The 13,338-nt window shown below is 40.3% G+C and overlaps 1 protein-coding gene across 3 annotated transcripts in view; it reads right to left on the reverse strand.

Moving 5' to 3' along the window:
- The window catches only part of Rgs7 (regulator of G protein signaling 7), a 395,324-nt gene that overhangs the window by 23,440 nt on the left and 358,546 nt on the right, over nt 1-13,338 (reverse strand). For all 3 annotated transcript variants that reach the window (XM_055608524.1, XM_055608515.1, XM_055608514.1), the window contains exons 10-14: nt 9,973-10,047; nt 6,720-6,818; nt 5,319-5,380; nt 3,578-3,688; nt 1,340-1,465 (exon numbers count right to left, since the gene is read on the reverse strand). In XM_055608524.1, the coding sequence (XP_055464499.1) occupies nt 1,340-1,465; nt 3,578-3,688; nt 5,319-5,380; nt 6,720-6,818; nt 9,973-10,047 (473 nt within the window). The remainder of the gene's footprint in view (nt 1-1,339; nt 1,466-3,577; nt 3,689-5,318; nt 5,381-6,719; nt 6,819-9,972; nt 10,048-13,338) is intronic.

The raw sequence follows: 13,338 nt of genomic DNA on the forward strand, positions 1-13,338 counted from the left end.
AATAAATAAATAAATAAATAAATAAATAAATAAATAAATAAATAAATAAATAAAGTTCCATGTAGTGAAAACATTGTATCAGTCATCTTAAGTGGACATCTACTCTAATGCCTCATATTTTGAAAAGTTTTTCCTAGGTGTCTCTTGAGTTAGAAAATATTACAACAGATCAGAGTGAGATTTAGGACAGATGGGCAAAACAAATGTCTTGGCCTCTTTCTCTGCTCCATGCATCACCAGTCTCAACAGCTTTGTTATGCTTTATTTTAGCTAAAAGGCTGAGAAATGATCAACAGCTCAACTGCATTTAAAGGCAAACAATGAAAAAGTTATCTTTAGACCTTTTTTTGGTTCTTTTTAAAAAATTTTTATTAATTACAGTTTATTCACTTTGTATCTGCCCTGTACCTCTTTCCTCCTTTTCCAATCCCACTTTCCCTCTTCTCCACCCATAGCCCTCTCCCAGTCCACTAAAAAGGGAGGTCCTCCTTCCCTTCCCTCTGATGCTAGTCTATCAGGTCTCATCAGTAGTGGCTGCATTGTCTTCTTCTGTGGTCTGGTAAGGCTGACTTTTGTTCCAAGGTCCTTAACTCTCTTTCTTACTGGAGAAGTTGATATTGGAAGTTACTATTGGTAAGTACATGCTGAGGTTTTCAAATACATGCATTACTGGCAATTGTTATGATTCAACTCTGAAATGTTCCCCAATGGCTCATGACTTGATTGCATGGCCCCAGTTGGTGGTACTATTTTAGAAGACTGAGAGATTTATCATTTTATAAAGAAGCATAATAGGCATATTAGACAGCTCAAGACAAATACGTGTGTATGTGTGTGTTTGTGTGTGTGTGTGACATATCTAATATTTGTGTATGCATGTTCTCAGCATGATGTGAACAACCTCAGCCACACATTCCTACTGCTATGACCTGAGTTGCTCTGCCCTGCTTTTTGCCATGAAGGACTAAAATTCCCTGAAACTCTGAGCCAAAATAAATCTTTTCTCCTTTGTTTCTATTGGGCATTAGGACATGAATACTGACTAATATAGACATGTTTCATTTTGTCAAACACATATGTCTGGGAGTTTTCTTTATGGAATCAATTTTAAAAGCTCTAAATATATATAGTTGACGAATCCAGAGGCAGCATAAAAATAAACCATGGAAAGGAATTAATAATGCTGGATAGCTTTTCATATTCTTCCTTCCATCTTTAGGTGGCAGAGATGAAATTCGTTTACATCATTGTGATACTACGAGAGCAACAGGTACATTACATGTAAAATAACTAGACACAGCAGTGCCTCTTTTGCTCATAGTGACAAAATGTGTCTTACCTTAAGTTCTCGGAGCTGAATTCTGATTCTAGAAACTTAAGGAACTGCTCTCTCCCAACAGGGTCTTTCAGTGCCTCATCCATGCCAAAACCCCATCGCTTTACCCTTTGTTGACTTGGTTCTTTGCTGTGGGAAAGAAAATAAGGCTAAATGCATTCTTTTTACTAGCATTCCCGTTTGGGTGGGGTGGGTAATTCGTGGCAGGCTTTCACTATGTATCCTGGCTTGCATGGAACTCACTGTGTAGACCAGGATGGCCTTGAATTCACAAAGGTCCATGCTTCTATCTCCTAAATTCTGGGATTAAAGATTTGTGCCACCATGCATGAGCTGTTTTCTATTTTCTTTATCATGTATGCCTTAGAAGAGTGCCCGTCTTATCCCCTGGAACAGCAATACATCACTGATTGATTATTTTTCATGAAATCACAGTGAGGTATACGTTAGATTAATAACACAATCTAACACTGAGGGGCATCTGCCTCTAAGAGTCTGGATGGATTCTTGGCAACTTTAGAAGAGCGGTATTCCTTCTCTCATTTCAAAGAGGAAGACATTGGTGTACAGAGAGTTATAACTTGATCCTGCCATACAAAAAGTAAGGGGTAAAACTCAAACCACTGTTATGCAGAGCCCAATTTCAGCCACCATACAGTGTAGTCTGTGGTATAGGAAAGCCCTGGAGTAATGCATTGGTATCCAGCAGGCCTCATTACTACATATGATTCTATTGAAATTAAATATGAAATATATTTAGTCATGGATTGGGGGCTCTAGTTTCCTAGATATATATGCATATATGTATACACATATTATATATGTGGGTATGTATATATATATGTATATATATATCATACATGCATATATGTGTGCGTGTGTGTGTGTGTGTGTGTGTGTGTGTGTGTATGTATATATAAAACTTCTGACTAAAGACTTCTGAATTGGTAAATGTTTAAAGTCCATGGCTAGATGTAAGAGAAATGTTCTACAAATATTACTTGGATCCATGTAGCATCACAAGTCTAATTTCAGTGTCTCACAGGTGGAGGTAGAAGGATAAAGAGTTGGAGGTCATCCTTAGCTACATGATGAGCTGAAGGCCCACATGGAACCTCAGGAGACTCTGCATAAAGCAAAACAAAACAGAAGGGCTGTGAAACACAATCCTGTCTTTGAAAAGTGGCATGCAGTCACTCTTGAATGAGCTTTAAAGCTGATGCCACAATATCCCACAAAGCTCCCCAAAGAAACCAAGAGTTCTACCTGGAGCTTGGGTTTTTAAATATCAGCTTCTCTGTGTTTATGGTGAGTTCATTTAGTTTTAAAACAGAATTTACATGTTTGCATTGGGCTTAAGCAAGTGTGGATTTGGCATCCATTTTTACCTGAACACAAAAGCCTATCTGATTATATGGTTTTTCAAATGATTTAACAGCACAGAGATGAATTTTAAAATCTGAATATCTGAATTCTGACTAACCCCTACTTAAAATGTTACCCATAGTTTTGAGCCAGTTATTTCAGCAACATACATTTGTTTCTAAAATTAAATTTATGTGTTGAAATCTATAAAAACCCATATATATATATATATATATATATATATATATATATTTGGATTTGAATACATATATATATGGAGTACTATGTGATATTCTGAAACAAGCACATTATGTAGGGTTGAAATCAGGATAAATACATCTTCTCAAGTGGCATGGCTCTAAGGTAAACGTATTCAGAATCATTTTGTCTAAAGTTTTCAAACACACAACACATAGATATCAGCAGTCACCCTACTGTCCAACAAGCAGCACACCAGAACTCCTAGCTCCAACTGGTCAACCTCTCTTTGTGTCTCTCTCTCCCCTACTTTTCCAAGTTTCTGGGAACCACTATTTACTCATAGCATTTTGTATTTTTACATTTTGTAAGCTCATGTGGTTCTCTTCTTTCTGTCTCCCACTTATTTCATGGAACCTAGTGCTTTACCGTTCCATCCACGTTGCTGGGAATGACTGGATTCCATCCTTTCTGATGGCAGAACAGCACCCTAGCAGCAGGACAAACCTCTGTGTAGAAGCCTATAGCTACAATATCTTTTTGACCAGCAATGCTAAATCATGGACAACACAGAGCAAAAGCAAAATCATCTCCATAAGGACTCAGCTCCCGATTCTGCTATTTCACACACGTTCTTAAATAACTGACACACTTGGAGGGAAGAGACCATGTCCTTACCTTGCTTCAAGTTCCCAGAAAGTAGTATCATCTGAGAGCCATGGGTTGGAAGGGTCAGGTGGCACAAGAAACGGGTCATACTCTACATACTGTTCCGTATAACTTAGTAGACTAGGGAGAAAAAAGAGGGGGGGAAAAAGACAAAATCAGAACATACCCAGCTTTATTTTTTATTAACCTGGAAGTTATGCCTGATTCAAACTAAGGGAAACGAAATGAAAATGGCTGGCTAGGAAATCCACATCAGCTTACAGAAAGAAATCCAATGGCAATTTCTGTGTTTCCATAACCTACATGTAATAAGTCACCACGGTTATGACAGGCAGACATTGTGGATTCTACCTCCCAGCCTGAGCACGGAAGCCAGTAAGCCCCTGTGGAGACTGCATGGCCAGCTCGGCCTGAGCCATGGGTACACAGGATCATGCCAGTCCTGGCTAGCCAGAATATTCACAGCAGAACAGATTGTGGCCAAGTTGGCCAAGTTAGAAAAATGATAGATAAAATTACTGGTGAAAAAATTATTTTTAATGATATCAAAAACCAAAAGAAGAAAGAGGAGGGTAAAATACGAGAAGAACTTGGCAGATTCCTTAAAGCAATCAAAACATGTTTCATTAAGAATAGGGGCAGGGAGAAGCTGAGGGAGGGAGGGTGGGATTGGGAGGGAATAAGGAAGTGGGATACAGCTGGGATACAGAGTTAATAAAATGTAACTAATAATAATAAACAATAAAAAAAGAATAGAGTTTTCTTTTCTATGTCACTTCTTCTGTGGACAGGTAGGGAACCTAAGGATGTTCATCATATCCATGTTTTGCTTAATTTGTTAGCAGAATCCACATTGAAAGACACAAGCCATTGGAAGTTTTAAAATGCTCAGAAAATTTGATGTTGCTTTATTTTCACAAATGTAGATTTTTTTTTAATTGAGGAAAATATAAATCTAAAATCTATGAATGTCAAAATGAATTTACAGATGCACTAGGTTGCCAAATAGGAGCCAGTAAGTTAAAAGACTCCTTTCTTCCACTCAGTGGCCTGCTCTTTGATCACCTCCCCATGAGGGGGAGCAGCCTTACCAGGACACAGAGGAAGACAATGCAGCCATTCCTGATGTGACATGGTAGGCTAGGGTTAGAGGGAAGGGGAGGAGGGCCTTGTCTATCAGTGGACTGGGGGAGGACAAGAGGGTGGGATTGGGAGGGAATGAGAGAGGGGTTTACAGCTGGGATATAAAGTGAATAAACTGTAATAAATAAAAATAAATAAATAAATTTTAAAAATATTCCTTTCTTCCACAAAGAGTAAGAAGATGCCACTTCCATGAAATTAATTCTTGGTTCTATAAGGATTGTACTTGTGGAACATAAGATAATCATCATTCTGTTGTCTTTAAATCATGACAAAAGACTTCTACAGAAGTTTTTCAGGGGCAAAAATAAGATACTCCAACAAATGTTTCAACCATTTCCTTTCTCCTCCAACCACCTGTTTACCATCTTTAATAAAGTTGTCATACAACATTTAAAATTTATAGCGTGGGGCTGGAGAGATGGCTTAGTGGTAAAGAGCACTGGGTGTTCTTAGAGAGGACCAGGGCCAAAGGCCCTCTTCAGGCCTCCATGGGAACCAAGCACACATGGGTGGACATACATGCAGACAAAACACCAATTCACATAAAATAAAATAAATACACATTTAAAAATAAAAATTCATATTGATATATTGAATTCCTTACCTATCAGCAACTTTTGACATTTTTAACCGATGTCTATCTAACTGTATTTGCCAGTATTTTATCTGAAAAAGAGAGTTGAAGACATAGTTGCATAAACAATCGCATCCCACAATCTCTACTCTAAACCTCAAGGCTTGCTGGGTACATTTGAGGAAAAAAGGTAAATCTAGAAAAAAATCAGAGCGGAGAGCTCTGAAAAGCTTTAAAAAGTATCATCTTTGTTTACATTTGAATGTAAACAAAACTAGTATAAATTTAGAACAGTGATGCATCTGAATATAACGCCTACTTCAAAAAATATAACTTTATTTGAAAACTGCTATGCAGACTTTAAACATTCTTGATGAATAACTAGATTCAGAATCTCATCACTCCCCAATAGTTAACTCATAAAACTAATGCATTTTTACTAGTTACTATACTTTTAAAGTAAATTTTTCATCTTTGTGCTATACCAAGAAAGGATTAAGGTTATATATTTTGAAAGCAATCTATCAACTCACGACACATGCTTATATAAATATACAATGAGACTAATCTAGAAAGCAAGCCCCTGAACTACTTTTTCCTTATAAACTATGAGAAAATTATAAAGTATAGAAGTGAACATTAGCTTACTGGTAAATCCCGGTGTAGTGAAATATAAGTGAAAATGAGTCAGGGTTGGGGGGCATCCCTCTGATTAAGCCAACCAAAAGATGCAAATGAAAATATTTCTTGGAGACAAACTGACTTTTAAAAAGAGCCATAGAGATCATGATGACACACCGGTATTGATAATGACAAACTTCAAAAGGTTAGATAAATCAATGCTGCAGAAATAAGAGTGCCCATGTTTCTGTATTGATCATGTCACTTCATCCGTGGGAAATAAGACTGGATTCACCCTGCTCTCTGCTCACAGGTACTAAGACAGAGAGTTTGCATAGGAAACAATTTCTGTGACCAAGACACCTCTCGGTCAGGAGCACAGTTTCCAAGAATTGTCTCAAGGCAAAAAAGGGATAAATCAGTGAAGAGCTTTGAAAAGCATTTCCATATATTCTCTGTTTCAAATGTCGTGTCTTAGAATCAGGCTAGGGCACACCTATGCACACAAGCACACTCATGCACACATATGAAACACGCAGTATTGCTAGGATTGACCCCCAAGGTCGTGGACAGGACAAGCAAACACACTACCAACTGAGCTATACTTCTATCCCTTTGCATAAAGGTTTCGGGTTTTTTTTTTCCCTGTTTTTATTTTGAGACAGAGTCTGTGCTCAAACGCAATTCTTCTGGAATCTTTGATCATCCTGCTCTCAGCCTGTGAGAGCTGGAATGACAGGGATTCATTCTCTCCTCTGCACAGGTGGTGCCGTACACATCCTCAGCTGGCCATTTCACAGGTAGACCCACCTGTTGGTGTAGCTCGTCTTCTGTGGGAGGCTTGGTTTCTGGTGTAGGTGTGTGGGTGGGACTGTGACTTCGGATGTCATTTTGTAAACCATAAACCGACTGTAATAAAATAAGAAAAGTGTCAGGACAAAACACAGCTCATTGCCATAGGCCTTCTAAAGAGCAAATGCTATCATTTGTACTATAAACAAACTCAAAGCTTATTTGATAGTGTTTCTTACCCAAATCTAAAGGGTAGGAAAACAATATAGAAGAAGAGCAAGGAGGAATAATCACCAAGATGCTTGAAAATATGTAAATATTCATAACTTTATAGGTACCTGAAATTATGTATCACTCCACACACACATACACACACACCACACACCTCATAGACACCATATACACACATGCTACATACCGCACACACACAAACACACACATACACACAGAGTAAAGTTGTACAACTTGGAGTTATAATATCTGTATCCTTCAATTGTGTCCTAGGCAAACCAAGCTGGCACACATTGATTGTTTCTTGTATGGCACTTCATTGCATGCCAGCTCAGAGCTCTGCCACTACTGCTGGAGTGTGAAGAACTCTCCCGTTAACGAATGCTCTCTTCAGGGAGGAAGGCCCAGCTCAGATATCAGCCTGGAGTCTAGTGCTGCAAAGAACATTAGAGATCACTTCAGCACACCTGAGTTCCACTTTGTTTACTCATCTGCTGTCTTCTCCCACTTTGTTTACTCATCTGACATCTCAGTCAGCCACAAGAAGGGATTTTGAATTACTTAGGTTGGAAAAGCGGCACACTGCACCTTTTGGAGAGATGACTGACTGTTGAATCCTGTTTGGCTCCACTGGTGAGTGAGCTGAGGGTACATGGGAGCAGATGAAAGGAACAAGGGAGCATCTAGAAAACTGGGCTTGCCATGGGCCGCCTTGCTCTTTGTCTCAGAGAATTCTTAGGGGCAAAATGTTGCTCACTGCATCCAAATGGACCTTGTAACTCTCAATTTCTATTTATTATCATTATTATTATTATTATTATTATTTTGGTTTTTGAAAAAGGGTTTCTGTCAGTAGCCTTGGCTATCTAGAGATCTCCCTCCCTACCTCTGCCTCCCCGAGTGCAAGTGCTGGGATTACAGACATGAGCCACTGCACCTGGCTGACTTTGTAACTCTCTGTGGCTTTCTCATCCTAACATAAAGCAAAATTTTCTAAACACACACACATACACACACACACACACACACACACACACACACACACACACATACACGGGGAGAGAGAGAGAGAGAGAGAAGATAGGGCATATTGGAATCTTGGAAAGAAAAAACACAATATAAAATAAGGTTCCTTAACTCCTAAACATCTTAGTTTTAGTTCATCTTCATGTAAGAAAATTCATTTTAGAAGAATGCTGGAGTTGCATGAGGTTGAAACCACACCAAGCAAGGTCTTTGGAGTCTGTTGTTCAGGGGTGGAGTGCCTGCCTAGCATCCACAGGACTTCATAAACTCAGGTATAAGTGGCACACCTCTGTGATCTTAGTACTCAGAAAGTGGCAGAAGAAGGATCAGAAGTTCAGGGTCATGCTCTGCTACATAGTACATTCAAGGTCACTGTGGGACACACGATACCCTGCTGAATAACAACAGATACAGACATTTATTCCCTTGGTAGCTCTCTGTTGCCCACAGGCCCTCCACTAGGCATGACTCTATGAGCCCTCTCCCCATCCATGCTGGGATTGTGGCTCCTTGATCTTCTGTGGGCCCTGTGCATGCTGTCAGCCACTGTGAGTCTTGTGTGCAGCGTTCCTCTCCCGGCAGGAAAACCATTTTCCAGCAGTCATTCATAACCTCTGGCTCTCACAGTCTTTCTGCCCCCTCTTCCACGATGATTCTTGAGCCTTGGGGGCAGTAGGCATTAAACAGACATCCCATTGAGGGCTGCTCACTCTACAATCTCTCACTGTCTATACCTTGTTCAGGAGAGAGTCTCTCTCTGTATCAATCCCTATCTAGTGAAAGGCATTGGAGAGGAAAGATTAGGTGTGGATATTGTATCTAAACATGATATGCACATATATTCATCCAAGAATTCTTCAAATGCCAGGCAATGTTGGATCATGCCTTTAATCCCAGCACTTGGGACACAGACAGGCAGATCGCTGTGAGTTCAAGACCAGCCTGATCTACAAACCACCAAGGCTATACAGAGACACTCTTGTCGCAAATAAACAAGAAAGAAATCCTCAAACAATTAAAATTAAAAAAAAATACATCTTCTTTCAAAATGGCCCATGGTTTACAAAAATAAATAAAAAAAGAGAGGAAGAAGGGAGGGAAGGAAGGAAGGAGAGAAGCAGGCATTCTCTTGCAGCAGACAAAGAAATTCTGCCTATACTTTTAGTTGTGTTACAAAGACGCTGATGTTAAGCAAAGGTTCTCCTACTCTGTATAATTAATCATATTTTAGATCCTCCTTCCTCTCAGACTCTTTCCTTATAAACACTGACTTTCTCATTGATATCAGCTTTCTCTAGACATCCCCATTCCTTGCTCCTGTTTGCAGCACTCCAAGAAGACATATATCCTGTAAATGGATTGAAGTCTCCCAGCTCCCTTTCTACTTTCTGTCACAGCCCCATGACATCACCCTTTAATCTCTAAGTGTATTATAGAAAAAGGTTCTCCGAGAAAAACAACAACCATTTATATCAGCTCAGTGAAGGCTGCTGTCAAGAGACCTGTTGACTATTGAGTTTCCTCAGAGAAAGAAGGGGTAAGGAAGGTCACTGGACCCTCATGTAAAATTCCCTCCTGCACGACTCAGCCATTTGTAAATAATTCTACCCTAACTGCACTTGGACTCAGGGTCTTGGAAGATGTTAAAATATATAGGCTGGGAAAGTTAACTGAGAGGGAACTCCATCTATATGGCCATGGGAAAGTTGACGTCCACACTGTGTGGAGGACTTTCCAGAGCAGCTACTTTTGGGGTCCCTTATACTCCTAAAAGTAACTTCTCACCCATGTTCTGTACAGAAGACCAAAAGATTTATTGGCTTTCCAGGGCAAACAATGGTGGAATGCGCTTTGGCTTGTCCTTGGCATCTTATAGAGAGGTAGATGTTGCTTACCTCATCCCAAAGAAAGAATTCTCATGACAGAAACCTAGGGTGAGTATGTTTGTGACACCAGAGATGGATGTTCTGAAAGCAGACGCTTCAGCAAGGACCACGGACAGACGTCCATTTACCTTTCGTGTTTTGTGGGGGTTTCTCATTCGTGATGACTTCTTAATGTCCACTTCCGTAGTATTTACACATCCAGGCTGGAAAAAGATAGGACAAATGGAGTTTTAAGGGTACCCGTTCTAGTAGGATAATCATTAATGAATAGTTCTGCAGAGCTCAAGTAAATGCCGCCACAGTCGGGTCGCCTGAAGCGCCTCTGAGACGACCATGGCTACTTTTAGCAGCGACCAGTAAGAAAGTACACTGCATCCTTCTCCTTCCAGCACACCTCCAGAGCCTTAAACAACTTCCAGAGATATCAAGAAGAAAAGGATTCGCGCTTGGTATGGGAGACAGGTATCTATAATGGCTCAAACTGAACAGTTCGAACAGGAAGAGTGGTGTGACGCTGATGTCCGCACGCGTCATCCCACGGACATACATACCTTCCTTATGCTGCTTTTAAGTGGGTATCACTTTTCGCCCAGATACACAACTAACACGGTAGTCAGTTGAACCTGCGTAAATCCCAGACTGGGTCACTTTTTTTTTTTTTTTTAATTACAAAATCTGGTACCTGGGAATACGTGCTTTCCATAGACAGAAATTGCACAGTGATCATGGTCCCCAGAGAGAAGGTAAGGCCAGAAACAGGAAGTTCACATGCTGTTCTTTTCCTACAAATTTCTGCCTTTCTTTTCCCTTTCCCTCAGGTATGGAAATCCCTTCAAAACAGGAAGTTGAAAGGAGTGTGGGCTACCTGCTGCTGGCCTTTTGACAGTCTGAAGCCTCATTTTGCCAGATCTACTGTTCAGTTGCTCAGAAACAAATACATGTGAACTTCTTTTGTATTTGGAGGATCAAAGGGGAAGTGGGAGGTAAGAAGACAGAGAAGAAAGAGGAGCAAGACAGAATATGAATCAGGAATGCTCTCCCAAAACAACCTGGGCAGTCTCAGGCATAGATGGGGGAGCAGGGACCAGAGAAGAAAGGAGTTTTAGAAGTGCAGAGAATTTTAGACCTGAGCAAGAAGTTGCTTGATTATGTGGGTTGCATTTCCATTCTCAAAGTTCAAGGTACAGTTTTTAGGAAGATCTGCTATTATTAAAAAAATAAATCAAGTTGTACATCTCTGCCAAATTTTCAGGTTTTTTTTTTTTTAATCCTATCACAAGCTTTAAACGTCTGTGAAAGTGCTCCCACAAGGGCCATGAGTTTGGAGTTGGCATGGGGTGGGCAGAAAGGACTGTATTGCTGTCCATTATTCCTGCTGAGCAGCAAGCAATAACCCTGAGTAATAAGGGACCTTAGCCACTCTCAGGGAGTCCTCACCCTGCAGCTCAGACATTGTGACAGAACCCACTCAATCCAGGATTGCGTAAGGGAGTTAACAAAGAAAATATTTCCTTATTTTTTTTTTTTTCAGAAAGCTTACATTAAACTAAACACAAGCATATCCACATACAACAGTATGGATACTGAATGAAGTACATGTTCTCTGTCGGGTTGTTTACTTTAGAATTAAAATGAAGACTGTTGGGGGAGGGCTGGAGAGATGGCTCAGTGGTTAAGAGCACTCACTGGCTGCTCTTCCAAAGGACTCTGGTTCAATTCCCAGCACCCACAGGGCAGCTCACAACTGTCCGTAACTCCAATTCCAGGGGACCTGACACCCTCACACAGATAAATATGCAAGCAAAACACCAATTCACATAAAATAAAAATTAAAAAAAATTATCAGGGGCCAGGGAACAAAGTAATTCAATGGTAAAGAGGCATGCTGGCAAGCCTGATGACCCAAGACCAATTCCTTGTAACATGTTGGAAAGAGAGATCTGATTTCTAGCAAATTGCCCTCTGACCTCCAAATGTATGCAGTGGCATGGGTATTCGAGTGTGCATGTGCACGTACTCATGCATAGATACATACACACACTCCTCAATCAACGGTAAAGGAAGAAGAACGAACATTGGCTGTGTGAGACTAATTTATGGACACTGAGAAATTTACTATTCCCAGCACCAGGCTGACCAGTAGCGAGTATTTTATTTATTTATTTTTCCTGTGGTGTATAAATATTAACCTCTTAAAAAGAAAATGGCTGGTGAATTTTAATATTTTTAACATTAGGCAGAGTTTTATAACCATTGATCTACTTGTAAACAAGATGCTCTAAAAATATTAAAGCATCATGTCTTCATTTCCCATTCAATTTCTCATACCTTGTGGTGGTCCCTCCCTAAGCCGAGCCATTAGAGAAGAAGCACAAAAATTCTTTTATTTTGTTTTATTTTTATTATTAGTTACATTTTATTAACTCCATATCCCAGCTGTATCCCGCTCCCTCATTCCCTCCCAATCCTACCCTCCCTCCTTCATCTCCTCCCTGCCCCTTTCCAAGTCCACTGATTGGGGAGGACCTCCTCCCCTTTCATCTGACCCTGTTTTATCAGGTATCTTCAGTACTGGCTGCAAAGTCTCCCTCTGTGGCCTAGCAGGACTGCACAAAAACTCTTTAAACTCCTATTGATATACTGATATTGATCAATCAAGAGCCAGCATTGCCAAGGAGATCATAGATACTTTTTTAATGTTATGTGCTGGGAATAACAACATATGATGCCTAAGAAAAGGGAGCCATAGATTTTCATTTTCTCTTCTGTGAGAAAGCAATCTGAAAAGACTATGAGGGAGTATAGACATATCCAAAGGAATGCAGTTCCCACAAAGAAGTTTGTCCTGTAACCCCAGAGAGGCCTTATAAGGAACCCATCCCACAAGAATATTTAACACCACATGAGGATTTGCAAGAAAGGGGGAGCTGGGGGAGGACGGAGCAGTGATCCCAGCACCCACGACAGGTGGTGCACAATTCCCCGGGAGTCCAGCTGTAGGGAGATCTGATGACCTACTCAACACCTGCACTCACACGGCCAAACCTTCCTTGCATCCCACATATACACATAATTAAAGTAAAATAAATCTTTTTTTATATGGATATCCGTTTATCTATGAATAAATTAATTTTATTTTATTTTTTTTATTTCTAATTTTTTTAATTTTTTTTATTTTATTTTTCTTTTTAGTTACGTTTTGTTAACTCTGTGTCCCAGCTGTATCCCGCTCCCTCATTCCCTCCCTAACCCCACACTCCCTCCCTGGTCTCCTCCCTGCCCCTTTCCAAGTCCCCTGATAGGGGAGGACCTCCTCCCCTTTCATCTGACCCTGTTTTATCAGGTATCTTCAGGGCTGGCTGCAAAGTCCTCCTCTGTGGCCTAACAGACTGCTCCTCCCCTGGGGGGGGGGGTGTCAAACAGCCTGCCCTTGAGATCCTGTTAGAAATAGTCCGTGTTCCCCTTACTTTGGAAAACTACTTGGTTACTGAGCT

This window comes from Psammomys obesus, unplaced genomic scaffold (assembly GCF_907164565.1).
Source record: "Psammomys obesus unplaced genomic scaffold, mPsaObe1.curated_primary_1811, whole genome shotgun sequence".
Lineage (NCBI taxonomy): Eukaryota > Metazoa > Chordata > Mammalia > Rodentia > Muridae > Psammomys > Psammomys obesus.